Genomic DNA, 26,327 nt, shown 5'->3' on the forward strand with positions numbered 1-26,327 from the left:
CTGTATTAAACTGCAACAGTCAGTCTAAATATCACCGGCATTAGCACAAAAGATGAAAAAACACCCACGACTCTACAAATATCAATACATTCATGGTGGCTCAACCATTCTAGATTATTGTTTAACTTACATTTCGCTTGTGATCTTGATTATCAGATAAAAACTGTTTGTTTATTTATTTTTCACTATAATAAACAGTTACTATGGTGAACTTGTTCTTACCCTTCAGTGTTGCTAGTTTTATAGAAAACTCGTTACAGTACATTGTCGCTCTGACAGTGTATCATGACAGTGTACCGCACGATGCAAAATGTGTCCTTGAAAATTTGTCGAAGTATTCCGTATTATAATTTGTATTTGGTTTGATTATCTCCAATATATTCGAGATCCCAATCGTCACTGCTGCCAGTACACACTAGTGAAGAATATATAGCAAACCTAGACAAAAACAAAATCTCGAATCAGTGTCGGCGGTAAAGTACAAGGGAAAAAATAGACTCGTGATCAATGAATAGTTTCTGTAGATATAGGATTGTAAAATGAATGCAGTAGTGATCAAGTACAGTGAAGCATGCTTGGTTTCGTCATGTCGATTGGACTTTCTCTTTATGTGTTTTAATATGCAGGGTTTAATTAGTAAAATAATTTCCCCGGTTAGAGGTTAGCTACAGAATCGAATCCCGTCTTTGCGGTAACATTTTCGCTGTTTTCAATACATAGTTGCATTCACATATAGCAAACCTAGACAAAAACAAAATCTCGAATCAGTGTCGGCGGTAAAGTACAAGGGAAAAAATAGACTCGTGATCAATGAATAGTTTCTGTAGATATAGGATTGTAAAATGAATGCAGTAGTGATCAAGTACAGTGAAGCATGCTTGGTTTCGTCATGTCGATTGGACTTTCTCTTTATGTGTTTTAATATGCAGGGTTTAATTAGTAAAATAATTTCCCCGGGTAGAGGTTAGCTACAGAATCGAATCCCGTCTTTGCGGTAACATTTTCGCTGTTTTCAATACATAGTTGCATTCACATGTCAATTTTCCAATCTGTTTTCCCCGTTAGATACTGATCATATTTAAAACTAGCTCAAGACGTCAAAGGTCAAAGATAACAAAGACTAAAAATACAAATCGTTGCTTAGACAAATTTTAGTCGATTTTCCTTAAATAGATCTAGGGAAATCAATTCTTAGAATGTTCATATAATAACGAAGTTATTTTGGTCACTCATATGTTTTTGCTTACATTTTTGGTTGTAATCGAAATGAACTACACTACACTTTCGTGAGAACCATTTAAGTTTCATTCCACTTATATGAGAATTTCACTGTGTCGCTCTATGATTTTCATATCTGTCAAGCCAAACGTAGTATTATGAAAAATGACTTGTGTTGTACTTGACTCACAAAAGCTCCTGCGATCTGTGGATATTTTAAAAGGTACTTTTACCAAATACAAATTATAATACGGAATACTTCGACAAATTTTCAAGGACACATTTTGCATCGTGCGGTACACTGTCATGATACACTGTCAGAGTGACAATGTACTTTAACGAGTTTTCTATAAAACTAGCAACTCTGATGACTGAAAAATGATTCACCATAGAGACTGTTTATTATGCTCATAAACAAAGATTTTTAATTTTTCGAGATCGTGGAAAATCCGAAAGAATTTGATTGTAATTGAAGCTATTTTTTTGTGATTATGATTATTTGACTCAGAACCGATATGACTACCGAAATCGCTCGCGATTTGGAAGTACCCGGGTTCAGTTTTGAAAACTGTCGCAGGTTAGTGTCGTCAGATAAAACGCAAGACTTGAATTTCTAACCTTGATGCTCTTTAGAAATGCTCAACTATTGAAGCAAGGATTTGTTCCACCGAAAGCTATTAAAACTGGTACAATTGTTGGAATTATTTACAAAGATGGTGTCATTTTGGGAGCCAATACTGCGAAAAAATTCACTACTTGGCTAATACATGTACTGCTGTGGTGTCGGAACGAATTAGGATCGATTTAGGATCCGGCTCTAACATTGATCTATGTGTGATTCGAAAGAATGATGCACAATATTTGAGGACGTTCGAGGAAGCTAATAAAAAAGGTAGCCGTCCCCTCGCATATGACTACAAACCAGAAACAACGGCAGTTCTACATAGTAAGTGTTTCAACATTGATATTACCGAGCAATGCGTGCGCACTCTGATCCCCGTTGGCGGGTGGACAGCATGGATATCGCTTAGAATTCAATCGTTTTGATGTGGAACACATCTTTATTAGGGGTGCAAATCACAAACTACACGTAGAAAAGTGGTCAGGTTTTAAACACTTACAGCTCAATCTATTTTGTATCAATTATTAATATTATGTCACCATTTGATTAAAAAAATTTCTACGCATTGATTTGAATGTTCATAACCATGTATTTTTAATTGTATATCATTGAAATGTTGATTAATAGCTAGCAGAATCCTATTCTACTGCAAAAAATCTCCGGCATAGTGGATTTCCCTGCCATAGTCGACGGTTTTGAAGGAGTAAGCGATATATCAAAGGGAAAGCATGGCTCTGATTGGTCAATCGATGCTAAAGCGAAGCTGTTGGAAGCACGCGAATCTATAAATAGAAGCAAAATTATAGCTAACGTTTCAGTCCTACGAGTACCATGCTAGAGATAGGTTGTTGCTAGACAGCAAGACAAAAAGTGCATAAAACGATTTGAAGCTTTAATTGGCATGCTCTGATCTTGTGTCATGCAAGTTCGGATGAAATTCCATGTTATGTCGTTTCACCTGAGAAATTGACAACTACCCCAGGGTAAATTTGGAGTGCATAAGATTAATTTCCAATTTATATAAGATGAACTCGATTGATAATAAGAAAAAGTTTATCGCTTCAACCGAAATCGCAGAATGGTTTTAATGGTAGAGAAACGCTATAAAAATAACTGCTTGCATACAAAACTTGAACACAAGCTTTGCGAAGGGAAACTTAAATATCGATATCCGTATAGCAAGCTTAAATATCGATATCCGTATCGTGTACAAACATATAATTGCATACATTTGGGCTATTGGTGTAATTTCGTCGGCTACAAAACAAATACAAATCCCGACAAAAAAAGTACGGGTGTGTAATGTCAGAGACATAACTGGATGTCGTGAATACGAATATGACACGCTTTATTTATACTTCCGAATTCGAATTGGTAGTTGATCGATTGTTTGAATTGTGCAACTTCCCCCTCTTTCATTACTAGAATTTTAAACGATGCGCCTAGACTAGATTACAGATAAGTTACATTAATCATTCTGAAACGCAATTAAATATTATGAAATAAGCAGTATAGTTCTTTATAATAAAATAATCGATACGTTGACAACGACAGCCAAATTCGAAATGAATGGCTTCCGAGTCGGTGCTATGCATTTTATATAGCAAATCAAAAGGAAGTTCTACAAACTGCAACTAATTTGAAAATGGACTGTATAGAGTACAGAAAAGTAAAATTTCGCTTAATTCTTTGGGAGTATTATTATGGTTCTAAAAAGAACCGATTTGAAGAATTCTGAAATTAATAACTGGAACTGAGTTCAAGAATTAAATTTAGAACATAGAACAGACTCAGAACTCAATTGGATTTTAGTTCTAGAACTACAATCATTTTCCAGAATCCAGTTCAGCACGCAGACTCTGAATTCTAAACTCATATTCCGGAACTAAGCTCTGAAATTTGAAGACGATTTTTCGCCATGAATAAAAAATGGGTTGTATAGAGGTACAGTAAAGTAAATTCCGCATAATTCTTTAGGAGTATTATTATGGTTTTAAGAAGAACCGAATAGAAGTCTGGAATAGAGAACTGGACCCTGAGTTCAAGACCTAAATTTAGATCCAATAACAGACTCAGAATCCAGTTTCAGTCGCTGCTGGTTCTCGCCTTGGTGGCCAGCAAGCGAATAAGAGATGCGACCTGAGCGTTTGAGGTTTTTACTAACCACGCAGAAGGTGCATTCTCCGTCGCTGCTGGTTAACTCTCGCTGCTGCTGCTGGTTAAGGTCCTCTCGTCTCGATGGCCAGCAAGCGAATGAGAGATGCGACCTGAGCGTTTGAGGTTTTTATTAACCACGCAGAAGGTGCATTCTCTCTCGCTGCTGGTGGAAAGTTTAACTCCCGCTGCTGCTGCTGGCTGGTCCTCTCGCCTCGATGGCCAACAAGCGAATGAGAGATGCGACCTGAGCGTTTGAGGTTTTTATTAACCACGCAGAAGGTGCATTCTCCGTCGCTGCTGCTGCTGGTTAAGGTCCTCTCGTCTCGATGGCCAGCAAGCGAATGAGAGATGCGACCTGAGCGTTTGAGGTTTTTATTAACCACGCAGAAGGTGCATTCTCTCTCGCTGCTGGTGGAAAGTTTAACTCCCGCTGCTGCTGCTGGCTGGTCCTCTCGCCTCGATGGCCAGCAAGCGAATGAGAGATGCGACCTGAGCGTTTGAGGTTTTCATTAACCACGCAGAAGGTGCATTCTCTGTCGCTGCTGGTTGATGATTCCACTCCCACGACGTCTGCTTCCATCGAACGCACGAAAAGAAATGATCGATTTTCGACCACGGTTCCCCTTTTATACGCATTCAGTTGAAGATATGTGCCTGACTACCTCAAAATCGTCGTCCTTGCGCGAAAAACCCAAGCGAAAGTAAAAAGTTTTCCGCGTTGTTTTCAAATTTTAAGAAAACTTAATTTTTGAGTTGTTTGTGGTTATCGCACACTGTTCAAAATATTATCCTGAATTCCTGATCATATTTTTGATGAAATGGTGAAAGAATTATGTTGCTACCATTAATACAAGTCGAGATATTCGCGATTAAGTTCTGCCCATTCTTCCATATGGCTAATTTTGAAAAGGCGCCCCATAGTAAAGTAAGTCGTATTCACGACAAAAGTCTATATTCTGGGTACGCGTGTTCGGTTTTGATTCAATCTAAGCAGACTCTCGTACATTTGCGAATTCAAAAGTGTGACGATTTTTTTTCAAATAAAATTTTATTGGGCTCATTTGCTTTAGCTTAACGTGGCCGATTGTCTTGTTGTTTGAGAGAGAGAAAGGGATGCCGTATTACGGGGTGGCATACTCCCCTAGAGTTAGTTAGGGGACATAGGAAGGGTGGGACCTACACAGTATTGAATTGAAATTTAAATACATCATTTGTTTGTGGCATACGTTCGATGAATCTTCATGTTCTTCAGCTTGTAGCAATGAAGAGATTATTCTGGATTGGGATGCTTCGTTGGTGTGACGTTTTTGGGTAGCTTCCAGCAACTCAGTCAGGTCAAGGCAGGTGAATGCTCCGAATCATCGTTTATACAGGCCATACTGTCAGCAACGTAAAAAAAGTGTGACGATTGATTCAACTGTTTGATTGTAGATCATTAGAAATTTTGGTTGCCTTGTTCCACATCAATGGCTCGAACAACCCCATGGGGCTGATCCTTGTAGTTTTTTATTTAACATATTGAAACAGTAAAACAGGCTAGGCTAAATTGATCATTCTGTGAACCAAACATAGAGGCTGCGAATGTATGGGACCTAGGGGTATTATTATTTGTATTTGCTTTTACTACAAGTAAATTTTAAAAAATAATGTTCTAATAACAAATAATTACAGGTACAGAAATCAAAACAATTCACTTGGTGAAATCATATAAAAGCGAGTTTCTGCAGCCATCAGCAGTGGACCGAAACCGCAAATCGAGGTAAGGCAATTATGGTCCTTGGGGAAAATTGGTTCGAACGGAATGTAAGTGCCATATTTCGAACTAATGATTATTTTCTTTATAACGCAGGGACAATTGTAGCCGACGAGTCTGAAAGTAAGTACCGGTGATCTACTGGTGTATAGTTCTTCCGTCTACGTTTTCGGCAACGATAGAAGATTATGTTGAAGATTTAATGTACCGACTATATGGTATTTTATTTGTTTCCGATTATCTTTTAATACATTATAATACAAACTATTCAACAGTTTATAAGCAATTTTGTTTACAATCTAAATGAAAAATAACAAATTTTGAAAGATAAAATGATGATTGTATGATGTTTCCCAATGAGAACGACATGGCACTCTTCTATTATAATTCTTAAATCAATGAAAAGCTTGCTGATTCCATGTGACTACAAAACAATACAAAATTATGAATATAATAGAGTGGCCAAAATATCTTCGTTACCCTAGAGTGACTATAATCAGAGTGGCGACAGCTGTTCGTTTGGAATGACAGCTCCCAGTTCCAAACGAGCAAACGACTTGTCAATTCAATGTAAAGCTAATGGAATGTTTTGAATTGTTGCCAAAATTACGGATGAGATGTCGTCACTCTGGTTATAGGCACTCTACGTTACCCCATTGGGAGAATATGAAAGAGAAGAAGATGAATATTTACCAATATTAGGCAATCCTTATCCAAAATCGAAAAAAACTCCATCCGGATTAGTGTGAACCAGAATAGAATCTAGCCTGGAGAAAGTTGCTTGTGCGTTTCCGAACCGAACTCATGACGACATTGAACAAATGGAATATACGTATAAGCGTCATTGTCCGTTTCTTAACTTTAGGTTCAATTGATTGCAATTGAAACTGCTAAGCAGACGAAATGTTTACGCTATTAATGCATTGACGAGCCGAAGGCGGAACGTGAAGAAAATAGAAAGAAATACTTGCTTTTTGCAATGTAGTATGTCAATATGTATCGAGTTAATCGAGCACCAAGAAACAAGCAGTCGAGTAAGATTTCATTACATACACTGAAACAAGGACTATGGTATTCGCTACCATATTTTTCCATGCCGTCTCTGTTGTAGCTAAGGGTTGAAATTATCATGCACATAGTTGCATTCAATATTTATTACCTCTTCATTTTCGTTCTAAAATATTGTTAAACGTTATATTTGTCGACAGGAATTCATGATTCGATGTTCCTGTTAGCGGTTCTGGAAGTTGATTTGTGATGGTACCATGTTAATAAAGCTTTCTTGTCATCCATCACATCATGTCATTTTCTTGCAGAAGGGAAACAAATCATGATAATTCGTAAGACAGTTTTGTTGTATTTTCATAAAAATTTCTTACCAAAGATGAAAGACGTACAAGCGCTACATTTATTTCTACTAGACATAAATCTTAATTTGAAGCAATGTGACGACTTCTTAATTCCCGTATAGAAAATACCATGTTCATGGTAATTATACAATGTAAATCATGTTAAGTTAAAAATGGCTGGTAAATCCTTTCAGTCTTACCATATTCATAGTAATTCAGATGAAAGTAATGGTAAAACTGAAAATGTTCGTAGTTATATCGAATACAAAAACAAATTCAGAATAAACATTCAACATAGTAATGGCAACCATCAGTTTTTTTTTATCGGAGCATATGATTATTTCAATAATGGTATATTATTCATAATTTATGGTAAATTCGATAATTTATTGACTTGTTTTTTCTACCATCCCAACGCAATTAGAACTACCATCATGTTTTTTCAATATACTCATTCCACTTGAGAAATAATGTTAAACTATTTAGAAACATTTTTGTCACTTTACTGGGTGCCCTGCTGGTTTAGTACTGAGAGCATTTTTCGAGATGGAGAGTTATATTTCTATCTCTTTTGATCTGTTTTATTCTCCCGAATTTGTCAACATAGCTCAGCTGTTATTTAAATTATTGCTTTTTTTTTTTTCTTTGCTATGTCTTTTTGACAGCTGAGACCGCTTACGGTCCATCTCGCTTAAATTATTGCTTTAGGATCTACAGAACATTATTGCTACCTTCTATCATTTTGTAACATTTATTTATATTATGGCTGTTCTTAAAGCTCTTCTAGGTTTATTTCCTACCGAAGATTTTTTCATGGCAAATTTAGCAATAAATTCACAGAATCTATATCGTGACGTTATCAGAATAGTCATCCAGCCATTCATTGGCGAATTGGCGAATGATTTTGAAAAATTGAAAGGCTCCGAATGTGCTCACTGCAATCTTATTAGAATCGGTACGGTTTACGATTTGCTATATGCATGTTTACATACCGGAGAATGGTCCGTGATTTCAGCAGAAGAGAGAGAATTGTTTACAATTTTCAGTTATCTAAGGGTAAGTGACACTACGACCGGTATGTACAATGGATTTTTTACGTTGATTGTTTTATCTAATTTCAGATTATTTACATGATGTTGTGCATCGAAGAGAGTGCCGAATTGTTCAGTGATGCTATCTATGCTGCTGACATAGGGTTAATGTTGGGATCTAGAGTTTCTACTGATCCTTCTATATCTAATCTTTGTTTGCTGACTGAAGTAGCAACTGTCTTGACGTCTGTAAATAGTAAGTATACTAAAGAAGTACAAAATGCTCAGTCTAAGTTATTTTTTATGCATTGTTCAGTAATTTCACTTAGGTGGTTCACTATCTTCGTGTAGTAAATTTTTGTTTTTGCTTTTCGTAAAAATTGCTTAAATTTTTTATTTGAAAATAGGATTAAAACCTAGATAAAATAATGCAACATTATTAATAACTTTACACAAACAGTTGAAACTTTGTTGCATGCTCTACAGCAGGGATTCCCAAAGTGGTCGGTATAGGCCCCTTGGGGTCGATATCCTTTTTGCGGGGGTCGACGTAAACGAAAACTGACTATGGTCGACGAGGTCTTGAAATCGACCCATTATTGTTTGATATAAGTTGTTATTTGAAATATTTACGCTAAAAAAGTTATGTTTATTCGACCATCCGCAGAAATTGGTAAGTATTTTACATCTATATTAAAAAAGCAAGAAATTGAATTTTCTAAGGAATTTGTTGATGGGGGTCTGAGGCTTAAGTAAATTTTAGTAAAGCGGTCTATGACCCAAAATAGTTTGGGAACCCCTGCTCTACAGTGTAGAATGACTCAGAATATTAAATTTATATTTTAACTGAACTAATTGACATATTTGAGTTATATGTGGAGATTGAACTCAGAGTGAAGAATACTAATTACAATTATTGTTAATAACTTCAAATAAAACCTATATTTAAAACTTAAATCGCTAAAAACCTTTAAGCTTAAACTCTTCCTGAGCAATACATTCTCAATGATGTTCAATTAATAAATAAATAATGAATACACAGTTTTGAGCTTACTGATTTCTAACAAAACAGACTTTCTATTTGCTTTCGTTTTCAGTAGAAAAACAACTATGTCAAGTACCGATGAAAAAAATAAAAATTGATTTGGATGACAAAAAGGAAGTTAATTGTGATATTCAAATTCTATACTGCCCCACCCTGGAACATTTTGGGTAAGTAACATATGTACTTTAAATGAAATGAATTGATACTTCATTATTTGAAATTTGAAAGTTTTGTTTTCTTGTTTGATAATACACCGATACAAACATTACTTGCTTATCGCAAACCATCTTTTGCAATATTAGCTATTTTGCAATACTATAACAGTTTGCGTCATAAATTCTGTGGTAGATACATCTATAAGCGGGTCATACTGTAATACTCTATCTGATCTTATTGAAGTCCTCACACACACCGACAAGCACATGGGTGATTGTACAATTGCAACTAACAGACAGACTCACGTATGAGTAGTGTAGTAAGTACCAGCAACCAGGTAAGACGCGTCTAGGCTAATGTCGTGATAATACTTGTGTTACCACAAATTCTAAATACGAAAAGATTTATATATTTCGTCTGAAATTCATATTTTGAAAATATTTTTACATTAAGATGATTAAGTTACGTATGAATTTTAACATTGGTTTTCTCCCTTGCTTCCCACTTTATTCTTTACCGATTCCTTGAAGGTTGGAGCCGGAGTTAAAAATATTATTTAATTAAATTATTTACCGATAATGAAAAAACCGTATGTCACTCTTGTAATTTAATTTGAACTTTGCAAAAATTTTCAAAAATATCCTCTAGGTCTCAATACTACGATAAAGCGGAACCAGTTTTGCTTCGAGGCGTTATTGATGATTGGCCAGCAATGCAAAAATGGCATGACCTTAATTATCTCATTAAACTAGCAGGAGAACGAACTGTTCCAGTAGAGATTGGCTCTCAATACAGTAACGATGATTGGTCACAGCGGTTAGTAAAATTCAAGGATTTCGTGGTCGACAATTTGGGAGAAACTGTAAATTGCGCTACTCCTAAAAACTGCGAAAAATCAGTCTATTTAGCACAGCACGAGTTGTTCGACCAAATTCCGAAACTTAAAGAAGATATTTTTGTACCTGATTATATTGGAAGAACAGACGTAAGTCCGCGGATTAAAGCATGGCTTGGTCCGAGAGGGACAATATCACCATTACACACCGATCCGAGTCATAATCTGCTGTGCCAGGTAAAATAAATATGTTCCTACGTAGTTCTATTAACATTACGTATGCATCCTGCCACTAGCACTAGCTTAATCATAGAAATATTATTTTAACTTATACAAAACGAAGCTTTTAACTAACGATATATTTTTCTTCTAAATCAATTCATTGCACAAAGGTTTTCGGTAGCAAAACGATTGTACTAGCTTCTCCCCTGGACACTCCAAATCTCTACCCGCACGAACATTTCATCCTTAACAATACCTCCCAACTGAACATGAAGAGTTTGGACTTCAATCAATTCCCAAAAGCACGAGCTGTACAGTTCCGGCGGTTGGTGCTTCGTCGCGGAGAGGTCCTGTATATTCCACCAGATTGGTGGCACTATGTTGAATCGCTTGCGCCCAGCTTTTCCGTTAGTTTCTGGTTTGATTGATAAACCTGATGACATACGTTGGATTGTGAGCTGCTGATTACACTCGACAAGCTATAAATACAAAAATCAATCAATGTTCAATAGAAATAACTGTAAATGTTTGAAAATTATGTATATAAGTGTAGAGCGATTTATGTTGTTGTCGTTCTGTAGTGCGATAATGTGGTAATATCAATCTTTATATGCGATGTTCATATATGTTAATATGTCGATTTTCACAACTAGCTAGGAAACAATAAATCAATTTTGAAGCATAACATTCGTCATATAACTTCTAATATTCCGAAAACCGCAAGTTTGGAAGAGAGCAATTTATTTTCTTATTTTCATCGGACATTACCGCCTGAATGATTTAAGTGGGAAATGACCTTTTCTGAATTCTTCCGAGTTTACTAGTCGATTACTCACAAATACATTGAGTTTTTAAGCGAATTTTCAGTTATCCGTTTTTCTTGTTTCGTCTAAGAAATGCACGAGATCTTGTGTTATTCCGAATTTTGTAGTCAATTTGATTTATTCAATTTTTTTTATGAAATTACGCCAGATCTCCACGTTTCATGCATTTCTAAGACATTTGGCAAAAAAATTAAATTTTTTTCGATTTCAGAAATCTCAAAAAAAGATTGTTTTTTCAAGCAAGTTTTTGCCGAGATAACACGAGTTTCATGAATTTTTGAAGACAATTTTTTATAGGTTTGCGGTTTGTTTTTAAGCGGATTTCCAAAGTTATGCGGTGAATTTTCGAGCGGTACGTATCCCCGTGTAAAAAAGACTTCAGTGTAGAGTTTGAGACCGTCGGCACGTATGAGTTTACAGTCAATACTCAAAACCGTAACTATATCACTAAAAAAGAATAAATAGCAGGGAACTCAGATTACTGCCCTGTGGCACACCTGAAGCATTTTACCTATGCGGACGATTTGAAATTTTAAACATAACTTTATCATCATGCAATTTCGGAACCGAAAGTTGAAACGTGGATAAGATTCAATAGCAGTCTATAGAACCAAAACATGTTTAATTTAAATCGACTTAAATGAAAACAGATACAGCTGAAGTCGGTTTGTTTGACCATCAACAAAAAAGCAAAGTCTTGGTATTATCACCCCCCTGCTATGGAAGCTGGTTCCTGAAACCGACGCAACAATATTTTAAGCTACGTTCATACCATACAATCAAACCACACTGGTGTCAAAAGTTAATTTCTTCAAACCCAATATAAATATAACTCTTGTCTAGTATTCTCTGCCAAACAAGTAATTTGACCTCTTTTTGAATAAGAAAAAAAAGTGGTTTGCTATAGTTTGATTATATTCCATAGAAATCATTTCCTTATGCTGGTGCAACCGCATGAAGAAAGATGTGAACACTGCTTAAACACAGCATTTGACAGCGAACTAGAACCAAAAATTTCGGCTTCAAGCCAATTGTATGCAGATGACAATCGCACCACCGGGGTGGGTATTATACTCCTTTCGTTGAATTTGGCCTTTCTTTTTCAACCGACTACGGAGCCGATTCATCAGCTGAGCTAAACTGAGCTGAAGTAGATCGCCCGTAGTTGCACTACGTGATTGACCGAACGAGTGTAAATGTATAATGAACCAAGAAAATGAAGCTTGGGAGAAGCATATCATTTCACTGTATACATACCCACTCACTCCTAACTTTTCATTAAATGATCAATAACGACGCTGGCTACGACTAAAGGCTGTGCTAGTGAGGAAAAGGAAGGAATGTTAGTCCGATACTCGTTGTTTCTAGAGACTGCGGGTACACTACTACTGAAAAAATAAAATAAAATAAAATAAACACTCACGAATGGGTTTGCTGCACACCAATTTTAGATTTTTAGTTTGAATAACACGATTGACTTGTAGATTTTCACACATTTCATAGAAATGTGACAACACCGACAATGATATGCAGACGGCGCTTCGATCAGTAAATTTCGTTGAATTTTGGGGCGGTAAATTCTCAGTTTCCACCGCTTGAACATTTTTCCTTTTTCGAATCAACATTATTCAATAAACAGCACTATCTTACATCCGAATTTCGAGCTCGGCATAATGAAATGCCGAATTAGATCGGCAACATTAAATTTTACTGATTGTTCAGTATAGTGGTTTTCAGCTGGACATAGAATGCGACGGAATCGTCGCAGGATAGCGAAATAATGAGCGTCAGAACCACTGATGCCAGGTTTGCAGATTGGTATGTAAAATCGCAATTTCGTTTCTTCGCAGACTTTGCAATTAAGCCGACTTTTTTGCAGATTTTTATAAACAATTGTCCATTTTAATAACTTTTGCTATTGCTGTAGGGTTTTCGATTGGTTTTTTCGCCATACTTCTAAAAATTGAGGTCGCATAGGACCATTTCTAATACGCAGACGCCTAAAATTTCACCTGGCATCGCTGCCAGAAAATTGGACAGTTGTTTTAACCCCTTCGCTGTCTTTTGTATTGAAATTAACTAGCATTAGAGCCAAAAGAAAAATTAATCGGCTGTTGGCCAATTGCATTTTCAACTGGTAAATTTCCTTAGCGACAATTGTTATTTCATTGTTCATCGAAAGCATCAACAAACGTATATCTGTCAAAGACGACCAACTTTTTAGAGTAGACAAATAGCACAGTCAATCTCCGTCACCGGCACCGTCAACATTAATTACATGCATTCTTATGGAGCCATTCACACGTAACGTCACCGTCAGGGAACGTCTTGACGGATGGAGCGTGTGAACGTTCCGGTAAAGAAAGTAATAAACTAATTTTGACGGAAGCTGACGTTCCGGTGACGGTGACGGAAGGAGGCGGATCGTCTGAATCGTAACATTATGTCAAATAAATAGCACACGCTTAAAAAATCTGTGCAAGTTGTAATCTGCCACATACGCATTATCAATATGAATTCATTATGACTGAGTTTTTCTTAATAATAAATAATAAATTAGTCATTGTAACGGTCAATTAAAAAAAAATATTTTTTTCTGGTTTGTGGTCTCGAAGGGGTTGAATCGATGCGAATGACAGTTTCGCTATCTTTGCGGCATTTTGTCGCTATCTTATCGCATCGCAATCTTTTCTAGCCGACAGTGAAAATCGCTATAATTCACATGCTCATTGCTGAAAATCGTTGTTGTAAAGTTCTGATACCTCGGTAATGCGGATTTCATTGCAGAAGTTTCGCATGATATGTTGTTGAACTTGTCCGTAAACAACAAATATACCGAAATCAGCAAATCAGTTTGCCGAGATTACGAACAATGTGTTAGCTTTTACTGAAATTCGACACGACACTTGTCATCTAATGTCACCTATTGATTTTGTACAGCACCGGACGTCGCCATTTCTCTTAGAGCTGAAAAATATATACGAATTCGGCGAATGAAAGAGTGAAAAGCTAAGTGGAACCAAAATGTTCTTTTTATATATGCTTCTGAATATTTGTTTATTTCCAGGTAGGGCGACCACTAGAAACAAATGTTATTATTTATAATATTTCTTTTCGGGATTTGGTTTTTCAAAATTAAAGTGAGCATTAATAAAATACACTCATTCCCTAAACTTGGCTTTCGTGATAAGTTTTTCGTGCAATAGTAAAGCAAAATCCTTTCTACACTCGATTACTGATGAGTCGCGGCAATCCATGATTCGATCCGAATCGCTTTTGTCGAACTAACAGCAAAATTTCTGCTGACAAGTTCGGCAATAATTGACAGTTCAATAAAACTCAATAAATTTTAACCCAAGTAGCATGTTAAGTTGCTGTCCTGTATTTTTCTACTGGTTGTGCAATTTATCAAGTTAGTTCATAATTGGCACATTGTCGCAAAGTTGATTTACCGGCAGCGACACCTGCCAATGAAAACACCTCTTTCGGAAATTTTCATATCGGCAGTAGCGATTTGCTACATTTTCTATCGTTTATTCAAGAGTACAAATAGATATCAGCAATAAAAGTACACTCGGAGTAGAAGAAAATCAATTTCAAAGTGATTACTACTACTTTTTTTAGTGTGAACTACGATTAAACTAGGAAAATCTTCAGAAATGTGTGAAATTGGGTAAGGTTACACTGAGAAAAAACCATAGTAACCGTAACCTGTTCTTCATTGTCATTTCAACTATACGCTTAAATAGTAGCAACAATCATGATATATAAATATTCACCATCTGTTTTGTTTAAATTACTAGACAACAAAGACTGCGACTTGACTAAACTATTTGTATTGATGACTTTCTGGCATGGTCATCCTGACAATGGTAGTCATCTCAAACATAAGAACAAATAGTTAAAATCTCAATTTTTAGTAAGATGAAATTGCTCTCGAGCCTTGATATATATGAGAAGCGAAATAGTTATTGCTACCATGTAAACATGTTCACAGTATAATAATGTTACCATAAATAGAAACATGGTTTAAAAGACAGTTATGAAGTTTGAAAACACTAGTCATGTAGTCCTTATCAACATAATTTAAGTAGTAAGCACATTATCGTATAGTTTTTTTTAATCGAGTATGTATTTCATTTGTGCTGACTATACTAATTGTCAATAAACGGGTGTACTTTGTTATTGTTACATAGAGTTACAATATAGCAGGAAATTTAGTACGTGGATAACACATCAGTGATTGATTTGAAAACAATATTTTATATTGTGACTTATATTGTGTAATTTGGTAGATCTTGCAGGTGAGTAAAGTTTGTAGCCTTAACAGTTTCCGTCGTTGAATTTAAATTTTTCAACATGTTTGCCGGCAATGGCTATGTTTTCCAAGGAAATTGACGTCTCGTATACGGTTCATTATTCATTATCGGTCGCTGTAGAAACAACTACAATGTAAATAAAGATTCGGTCATGGTTAAGCTGACTATCTTAATCGTATTAGTTATTCTAGAGCCGATACCATTCATAGTAAACATGAACTTGATTATTGTTGAAATCATCTGATTTAATAGTCGGTTGAAAACCAATATACCCACATGGTCAAGTTGGCCCTCTATATAGTAACTGTTACCATAATATTTTTCTGATTGTATAAATAAATTTTTAAAAATTTTTGAATAATTCTTTATATAATGTTAAATCAGTTTAAAAATGTATAAGGAAAATAAAGCAGGTTTTAATGTACTCTTGTTATTCTTGCATCAACATTTCAATTAATATAACTTTTAAACATTTTCGCATGTTCGAATGATCTTCACCATTGTCAAATTAACCATAATTCTGTGTTTCGAACAAACCAGAAGGGAAATATCAAAAATACCATAGCACTAGTTAAAACAATAAGTACAATGTAAAAATAAGATGCTATCATGGTTATGCTAAACATTCCAACTGTAGTAGTTATTCATACGATATACAGTTCAATATTACTATTCTAGAGCCAAAACCATTCATAGTAAAAGTGAGCTTGCATATTGTTAACATCATCTGATTTTATTGTGTGCTGAAATCCACTATACTCGTATGGTTAAACTAACCTCCCATATGGTAGCAGTTACCTTCTTATTTTTCTGAGTGTAGGTAGAAACCAGTATCAGGTAGAAACCAGTATAATGTTGATTTCTCAAGTACTAGAATGTATAGCAATCGAGTACTATTTATTTTGGATACATTATTTGTTATTTCCAGGCATTTGAAAAATGCTATCAAACCAAGTTTAATGCTCTATTCTGAATAACCGGTAGATTTGGCACAATGTACTAAGATCAACATTACCACCTCAGAGTAAAAACTTTTTCTTCAACTTCTACTATGATTTTTCAAATGAATTTGACCGTTTTCATAAGAAATCGTTGAAAAGGTGGAGTAATTAGAAATTCTCCTACCGATTTGACAGCTCTTGCTGAAAGTATCATCTCTAAACAAGCAGCGCCTCTACATTTCAGTATTGCGACAATATGTCAATACTGTTGTAGTATCTGTTGTGTCATGGTAAAAGCGCAATATTTCTGTATTGTGCAACATATCTTTAAGTTCTTCCGTTATTACGAATTCCATTTCAAATGTAGTAATAAAATAGATAAAAAAACAATTATGAAACTCGTGAAAACTACTACGTGATGAAAACAAGAAATGAAATGACATTTACAAAAGCATAACAAACTTAATTCCTAATGAATAAGTTCCACGTTTGATTTTCAATAGAACTGCTCTTATGGCGTCTATGGTAACAGTGAGTTGAATTAAAAATGGTTTCGGAGGGAAGTGCTCACCATTTTGTTTTTTTATCAGTTTAAATCTTCTAGTTGAATTAAACAATATTACATTATAGGCATTCATCTTAGCGGGCCCGACTTTTGTGATACGCACTGTGGGTATTATTCTGGTAAGCCCGTGTGCTGTAGTTGCAAAAACAAGTTACTTAAGCGGTGATATATAACTATGAGAGTAACTATGATGAACTTAACTTTTCGTTTAATATCTTTAAACAGTGATGTCAGGTCTGCTTATTTTTTTCGCGATATGAAAACCGAATACAAATTATTTGATTGATTTTTGTTTTCATTGCGTATGTAATGCTCTATTTCCGCAACTTTTATGATAATATTCTCATGTCTGCAAGGTTTGTGTTCATTTCAAACAAATAAATCTTGTACAACTGTTTTGCAATTATTGAATTTCTTATCATTGTTTTTCCAAAACTGAAGAAAAACGTCACACACTGACCTAAAAATTCATGAGGCAGCCAAAACAATGCGGACTCAGCACAAAAACATTTTTTTTACAGCAAGGTTCTCAATTCGGCTTATCATTTTTTGCTTTGCGAAGAGCATCATTTCGCTAATTTTTCTTCCACTAGAGATTTATAGCAATTTCGACGTATATTGTGTCCGATACAATTATGATAGCCGTTTGGAAAATTTTTGATAAGTTGCACAATTGTTATAGTTACTTCCGTTTTAACATACATGACGATGTGGAAATTTTTTCAGAGCTTCTATAACTGCTTGTGAAACATGAACAAGTTGGTGGTTTGCTGCACAATTGTTTTAGATGTACGTAAAGCCGTTCGACAGTGATTGTTTTCGGCAGTATTGTGAAACTTTAAAATATTTAAAAATATTTCTGAACATATCTAACATAAATAACAATTCTAATGCAATTGTAGAACATCTTGAAATTTGAAGCTTGCATTACGGCGTCATAAAACAATTTTCTTTTGCCGGAGCGTGCGGCGTCGTTAGATCGATGGCTGGATTTACTGGGGCCCGAACCACTACAGATCACATATTCGCGTTAAGGCGACCGCATAAACCGCGTTAGGACGTTAAGCATAACCTATTCATTAGAATATCGAAAGTATAAAGAATATAGAACCTATTCATTGACTACAAAGCGGCATACGACACAATCGGTCGATAACAGCTATGATAGGCTATGCACGAGTACGGTGTTCCAGAAAAACTGACGCAAATGATCAAAGCAACGGTGGACATAGTCATGTGTTACCTCCGAGTATCTGGGGCATTGTCGAGTCTCTTCGAATGTTTTGGAAGGTATGATTCGAAGAGCAAGGAAAAAGTCCGTACAGTATTTTGGCTTCGTTGACGACGTTTATATTGTGACACATAACTTTGAGAAGATGATGAAATCGTATATCAGACTGAACGCCGAAGCTAGGTGTATCGGAATGGCTATAAATGCATGCTCTAAGGAAGAAACACTACGCTTCTCACCACGAGTTTTGATAGAAGGTGACGAACAACGCTCCTTAGACCGGTTGTTCTCTATGGCTACCAGACCTGGACTATGTTAGCAGAGGACCAACTCGCTCTAAGTGTTTTCGAAAGAGAGATGCTGCTTACTATATATGGCGAAGTGCAGATGGATGGAGAAAGAACGTGGAGAAGGCGAATGAATCACGAATGGCAACAGTTCCTTGGAGAACCTATCATAGCTATCGTTCGAACAGCAAAAGTTGGACGACAGCAACTCGGCATCCTGATGACATGCTTAGCCCATGTCGTCCAACGGCAACCCGGAGAAAATGGTTCTTGAATCTGATCGGGTAAGCACAGGAAAAAGAGGAGCAGAGCGAGCAAGGTTGACGGATCAAGTGGAGGGGGATTCACGCAGTATCCGGACCTTAAGGGGCTGACGAGGAGCGGCCATGGATCGAGCTACATGGAGACGTTTGCTAGATACAGCAAAGAGCACCACAGGACTAGGCTGATAGGTACACACTTAAATTTTTTAGCTGAGTCTCGGCAAAAAAATGCCGAGATTCGCACAGCCGAGTAATCAGCAATCATCTCGGCAAAAATAAAATAACTGAGCGTCTCGGCACCCTCAAATTTGACAAACGTCTAATATTGCCGAAATCGCCAGCATAAGATTTATTGTTTGCTCAGTGAAACGTTCGCTGAATATTCGGCAATCCAATAAAACGAAAAAATGAAAAAAACAAATTACCGAATCATCAGTAATTAAAAATCTAGTCAATTAATTTTGTTTGTAATTTTTAAACATTATAAACACACCATTCAGGATCAAATATTCATTTTATTAACACTTAAAGGAGGCTTACAAATTTGTTGCCAGTAGTGCTTAAAGCCTCTACCTTAAAACATGTAGTATAATAAAAAGCGGCGTTTCCGGATGCGGCCAGTCGAGCTGGAAATATGAAAATAAAAATACATATACGAAAAAATTCAATATTTAATGATGCATATACGGTATTGTTAAAAAAAATAAACTTACTTTGATCTATTGAATTTGTCCATGCATCGGGTTATTTTTTCGCATATCCTGCAAAGTTTTGTCTCGAGGACTCTTTGAGCCCCGTGTTGGGTGTTTTTCCCTTATAATGTGATCTGATAAAGGCGCTTTTTATAAAGCGAAACATGTCACTATATTTATTCAATATTTTTACTTGCAAGTGGCTCCACGTTTCTTCGAAGATTATCCATTTTTTCACTCGAGAATTTCTTCAGAAAATAATCGCGCAATGCGAAGCGAAAATGTAACACGGCAATAAATGACAGCTGTCGTGCTGAATCTCGGCAACAGCTAGCGCATATTCCGAAATCTCGGCGAACGTCTCTGCGGATGTCGGTATATCTGTTGTTTACTGATAAATTCAGCAAGCAATTATGCCAAATTTCGGCAAAGTGAAGCATTTTACCGAAATATCAGTGAATGCATTTAACGAAGTTCAGAAACATGCGTATTGATTACTGAGCAATCAGCAAATTTAGGTGTTGCTGATCAGTTTCGGCATTTTATTATGCCGAGCTCAAGAAATGGTTTTAAGTGTGTAAGGTAAGAAAGTGTTCCCCTATGATTTTTTAAGGGTTTTGAAATCTCATAAGAATGGTGACCTTCTGGGTTCACCAAATGCATTCCATCACCTTGAAGCTGAGGATATTGGGCTTCGATGAGGATGGTGCTACGTTACCGGTTTTACCCCGGGGTTGTATGAGACTTGTAATGAAACGATGTAAATTGCCCTTTCGATTGGGTCTTCACTGAAAAGTGAACTGAAAAAAAACACTCCTCAACATCCCATTCCTCCCATTCGTACGGCACCCCATGACTTTATTTGATCCATTCCCACAACTTTGAGCCAAAATGAAACAGTTTGCAGACCCAACAACACGTTATATATCTACAATAATTCAATCATATATAAATTCAGTATGACTTTCTATAAATGCCATAAAACTTTAAGAACTTTCATAATAAAAATATAAAGTGCAAAGTGGAAATGGGCAATTATTCGACTAATAAATGATTATCTGTGTATAACATGTTAGTTGCATTCATAATGCTAAAATAAAGTATAAAATTATTTTTTATCGATTTAATCTTTGCATCCCAAATAATAATTCTTATATATATATATATATATATATATATATATATATATATATATATATATATATATATATATATATATATATATATATATATATATATATATAAGTATATATATATATATATATATATATATATATATATATATATATATATATATATATATATATATATATATATATATATATATATATATATATATATATATATATATATATATATATATATATATATATATATATATATATATATATATATATATATATATATATATATATATATATATATATATATATATATATATATGTATATATATGTATATTGTACGAGCCTTTGCTCGCTGTGCGTGTCTCCCGTCGTTGGGAGTCCCTTGGTTGGACTTGACTCCAAAATATTATATGCCACGTGTTGTACGAAACAGCGATGGCGGGCGTTCGGTCTACCTACCGAGTGATAGCAGTAGGTCTGCTCTCTATGAGCGTACGTTTTCAACTCCCGTTTATTAAACCTTTTATCAATATCGGTACATGTCACACTAATCGCTATCCTACTCTTTCGTCATCCGTGACGGTAAGTGGCTAACTGTGTGATGTTCACTGAATTCAAGATAGTGTAATATGTAGGTGTGCTTAAAAGTAGTGTAATAAATTTACATGTCACTTATTCTAGGTATTTCATTTCAATAAATTGATTGGTAATCATTTGAATATCATGCTTGCTCGTACATGCCGCTCCCCTTGAAACATCCGGTTTCAACATGGTAGATATGCAGTGTAAGGTCTTCGGAAGTTCTTCGGGGGTTGCATTTTCTGCACGGAGAACCCTTCGATCATAAAATTGCGATATCGCAGTTTTTGATTTTTGCGATAGTTGATTTAACTAATTTCTTTTTGATTCAACCAAAATGGTTTTTGATTTGCATATATTCAAGTAGTTGGAAAATATGTTGTTTTGAATGCTGTCAAATGCCGGAGACAGTTGAAAGCAAAACAATAATCGCAATGCAAAATCAACAACTTTTTTAGTTGAAATCTGTTCGCGTCGCTTCAAAATGTCAATGAAAACAGCTTCGATGGTTAAAGCGTTTGGTGAAATTGTGTTCATTCGATTTGAGAATTTTATGATAACAAGTGTTTATCTAACAGCGGTGTTGTGATGAAGTTAACCTCGTTTGAGATGAAAAAGATTTGGTGACAAATTAGAAATTTTTATGAATGATCATCTCGTAATCTCTCAGGTATGCGCAGAAATTTTATGCTTCAAATTCGATCATTATTTACTTCCAGCAGACTGTTTTACTTCCAGCTGTTTGTTATCGATGATAATGTTCATGCATTAGCGATAAAACGCTTTTTGACATGAATTTAATTTATAAAAGTAACAGGAGCGAAGGGTTTCAAACGCACAGAACGCGCTGCGATTGAATGGCGCGTTTGAATGACGCCGTCGCAATATTCCAATTCCCAGCGGTTGATGCACCCAAGCTCATATAAATTGACTAAAATTATCAGTGCATAACTTTAGTTCAACCGTTTGAAGGCATCATTTTAGGTAAATTTAATAATTTCGCTAATTTACCCGCCCCTCCGGGCACTTTTGCTGATTAAAAACGTTTTTCTACATCAATCATTTCCGATCGAATCAGAAGTATTTTTTATAGAATTTAGATCTTTACTGATCTCAAAACAAACAAACAACTGAAACCGATTTATTTTTCAACTAATAGAATTTTGTTTTAATAACAACACCAGTTATTTCAACTAAAATAATTGTTGAAATTGAAAGGTATGTGCCCTCACTAATTGACAGCATTCTTTTTCAAACAATTGAATTAGTTGTTTCAACCATCATTTCTGCTAATCGAAAAACAAAAATGACAGTTTAGTTAAAACAACAATCGATTAGTTGTACCAAATTTTAACCAATCGAATTCAGAAAATCAACTAATATTCTGGTTGAAATGGGATCGCGGGTGGTTCCGTGTGCCAGCGTGACAAACGGTTGCACACAATATGTTGGAGATCTGGTTCAGGGATTGCTTCAAAAGGGCTACCAATAAGAAAATGGCCTGGTGTTAACGATTGCATGTCGTTGGGATCACTAGACATCGGAGTAAGCGGCCGCGAGTTGAGACAGGCTTCTACAAGTGCTAATACGGTGAGCATCTCTTCGTATGTAAGACGTGCATCCATCGTAACTTTAGTTAAAATCTCCTTAGTTGACTTGACGCATGCTTCCCAAAGTCCTCCAAACGACGGAGTTCGAGGAGGAATAAAATGAAACTCGATATGAGATCGAGCTGCCTCATTATAGACATCAGCTTTATGTTGTTGAGACTGGAACTGATGTTTTAACTTCCTCAGCTCACGATCGGCTCCAGTGAAATTAGTGGCGTTATCGCAATATATATGTTGTGGGAAGCCACGTTGTCCCCAAAATCGCTTCAAAGCACCGATGAAAGCATCTGTCGTCAAATTAGTAACAAGCTCAAGGTGAGCCGCTTTGGTTACCATGCAAACAAAAACGCAGATATAGCATTTTACTTGTGGTTCATTTCTTCTTCCTTTAATGAAAATTGGTCCACAATAATCAACCCCCACATTACTGAAGGCTCTGCACTGATTCACACGCGCTGATGGTAAATCACCCATAATTTGTTCGGCAACATTTGGGCGATAGCGGAAGCAAGTAATACAATTCCGTGTTATAGATCGAGCTGTATTTCGTCCATCTATTGGCCAAAACTTTTGGCGAACTGCTGCTAGTAAGTGTGACGGCCCCGAATGCAAAGTTTTTCGATGAAAATCAAGAAAAAGCAAAGTGACTGCATGATGATTCTTGGGAAGAAGAATCGGGTGTTTCTGTCCAAACGGCATGACAGCATGCGTTAACCTTCCAACGACTCGTATTAAATCTTCACTTTTACAAATAAACGGATTAAGTGCTGATAATGAAGAATGTTTTTGTACTGGCAACCCTGCCAATAGTTGGCGATATTGTGCCAGAAATGTTTCCAATTGTATCTGGCGTATAAGTAACAACTCTGTTGATCTGATTTCTGATGCTAATATTGGACCTGGTATCTTTTCGATGCGAGCCAATTTACGCTGACAGAGAACAAAACGTCGACAAAAGACCATAACGCGCAGTACATCATGAAAAGACTTGTAGTTTTCGAATGTTCGTTTAAACCAACCTTCGTGTTTTCTATTGTTTGTAATGGTTACTATGGCAGTCGAACGAAATTCAAGTTCAGCATGTGGAAAAGAATGAACATTCCAGGAATAGGAGCATGTAGGCCAGTTCTGCGCTGGGTCAGTTAGCCAACAGAGTGCATTCCACCATAACGATTTACGAACAATGTCACCTGAACTCAGACCGCGAGATATATAATCAGCTGGGTTATCATTAGACGATATATAGCCCCAGATACCACCTTGCGTCAATTGTTGAATTTCAGCTACTCTATTTGCGATAAATATTTTCCAGGTAGAAGGTTCTTTTACAAGCCAGTGTAAAACGATGGTAGAATCCGACCAAAAATAACGTGAACAGTTCACTTCAACACTATCTACTACCTTTTTCTGTAAGTTTGCCAGCAGTAGGGCAGCACACAGCTCTAAACGGTCGTCCTCGTTCTGGTGGAGCCATACGTGATTTTGCTGCCATAAGACGGATCGTTACAGCACCCGATGAAGAAACAGCTCTAAAGTATATGCATGCACCATATGCTCGCAGTGATGCATCGGAAAATCCATGCGATTGGGGAGACACAATATTTTCCGTCAGAACAAATCGCGGAATACGAATTTGTTTGAGGACAGGAAGCTCGCTTATGAAATTTGTCCATTGTTCATGAAGCTCCGAAGGCAAGGGTTGATCCCTATCAAGATTTAACTCCCACAGCGCTTGAATAAATATTTTTGCTACGACTACTACCGGTCCCACTAACCCTAGTGGGTCGAACAAACTGGCCGTTTGTGACAGAACGCTTCGCTTTGTAGAATAGGTTAGTGTATTCCAGGCAGGTATTTTAAACAAGAATTCGTCTGAAGCCGGTTCCCACAACAGGCCAAGGGCTTGAATGGTGGCAGAATTATCTAGCTCCAAGACAATATCGGTTTCCCAATGATCACGCGGTATTTCGTTGAGAACATTTTGATTATTTGACGACCATTTACGGAGTGACATGCCAGCTGATGCCATCATTCTGGGTAACTGTTTCGTTGCGGTCAAGGCAGCTTCGAGGGTTTCAAATCGGTATAGGAGATCATCAACATAAAATCCGTTTTTCACGACAGGTGCAGCAGCAGGAAATTTTGATGATTCATCCTCTGCAAGCTGCTGTAAGCAGCGTGTTGCAAGAAAAGGTGCAGACGTAGTTCCATACGTCACCGTAGTAAGCTGGTATGTGAATATCGGATCGTCCGGAGAGCTTCGCCAGAGTATTTTTTGATACGATTGATCTAGCTCCGATATTTTGATTTGGCGGTACATTTTTTGAATGTCCGCTTAAATGACAATTGGCTTCATGCGAAAACGAAAAACCAAAGATAGCATGTCATCCTGAACTGTGGGCCCTTTTAGAAGAAGATCGTTCAAAGAAAATCCAGATGTCGTTTTGCACGAGCCGTTGAACACTACACGTAACTTTGTTGATGTACTCTCTGGATTAACGATCGCATGATGAGGGAGATAATAATGTTGTCCAGGTAATTCCTCTGCGACATCAACAAGCCTCATATGGCCTAATGAGAGATATTCAGACATGAATGCGGAATATTGCTTGTGCAACTCTGGATCGCGAACAAAACGTCGCTCTAGAGCATGGAACCGTTTCAGAGCGATTGAATGTGAATCTCCCAAATGCCCGACAAGTTCTCTTCGTTTGTGTAATGCAACGATGTAACAACCACTAGGATCACGCTCAGTAGTTGATTTGAACATGTCCTCACACATACGCTCTTCGAGTGACCAAATCGAATCTGACTGACAAGATTCGATTTCCCAAAATTTAGCTACCTGTTTATCTAAGCTCTCAAAGGTAGTAACGTGAGTGACCAAGCATACTGACGAAGAAGAGTTCCTGTACGCTCCAGCAACTAACCAGCCAAACACGGAATTTTGTAGTAGTGGTTTGGCATCATCAATTCGCATGTGACCTCTACGAAGAAGATCAAAAAAGATACTCCACTCTGCAGTGTCTACTGAAGCGGTTGGCAGATCAGTAGTAACTTTTTGCAAAACTAGTAACTCCAATACCGACCGAAAATTGTTAAAACGCGAACAGATGGTTGCTACGGTTGAAAAGGAAACTGATTTTCTTTCAGCCCCAACTCCATAAAGTTCTGTACTGACTGGAGTTTTTCGTAAATTTAGTATTTGTCGCATTCGTTCCGTCATAACAGATCGGCTGAAAAGTTCGTATCGTTTCTATGAGAGGGCGCCACTAGAATTAAATCCATACCATTTTCAGTTAGTACCAACCTTCAAAAGATACGTGTATAAATTTGACACCTGTCTGATTATTAGTTTGTGAGATATCGCATTTTGAGTGAAGCTACTTTTGTTATTGTGAAAAAAATGGAAAAAAGGAATTTCGTGTGTTGATGAAACACTACTTTTTGATGAAAAAAAGTGCCGCCGATACCAAAAAATGGCTTTATGAGTGTTATCAGAC

The 26,327-nt window shown here is 36.4% G+C and overlaps 1 protein-coding gene across 2 annotated transcripts; it reads left to right on the plus strand.

Moving 5' to 3' along the window:
• The first annotated feature begins 7,758 nt into the window (after positions 1-7,758).
• On the plus strand, positions 7,759-11,073 carry LOC131438102 (bifunctional peptidase and arginyl-hydroxylase JMJD5). 2 transcript variants are annotated; one of them, XM_058607910.1, is made up of 5 exons: positions 7,759-8,155; positions 8,221-8,386; positions 9,231-9,342; positions 9,980-10,403; positions 10,559-11,073. In XM_058607910.1, exons 1-5 carry the CDS (start codon positions 7,862-7,864, stop codon positions 10,814-10,816), a joined length of 1,254 nt encoding a protein of 417 aa, XP_058463893.1. In that variant the 5' UTR covers positions 7,759-7,861; the 3' UTR covers positions 10,817-11,073. The 2 variants fall into 2 exon arrangements, with proteins under 2 accessions (XP_058463893.1, XP_058463892.1); XM_058607909.1 differs by having other exon boundaries at positions 7,760-8,155; positions 9,228-9,342.
• Positions 11,074-26,327: the final 15,254 nt, after the last annotated feature.

The sequence above is a fragment of the Malaya genurostris genome, chromosome 3 (assembly GCF_030247185.1).
Source record: "Malaya genurostris strain Urasoe2022 chromosome 3, Malgen_1.1, whole genome shotgun sequence".
Taxonomy (NCBI): Eukaryota; Metazoa; Arthropoda; class Insecta; order Diptera; family Culicidae; genus Malaya; species Malaya genurostris.

Bases quoted from the DNA above. Each gene is read 5' to 3' on its own strand.
- LOC131438102 (XM_058607909.1), top strand. From the start codon at position 7,862: ATGGCTGTTCTTAAAGCTCTTCTAGGTTTATTTCCTACCGAAGATTTT. The intron at 9,343-9,979 runs GTAAGTAACATA...AATATCCTCTAG, and splicing joins CCCACCCTGGAACATTTTGG to GTCTCAATACTACGATAAAG. The intron at 10,404-10,558 runs GTAAAATAAATA...CATTGCACAAAG, and splicing joins GTCATAATCTGCTGTGCCAG to GTTTTCGGTAGCAAAACGAT.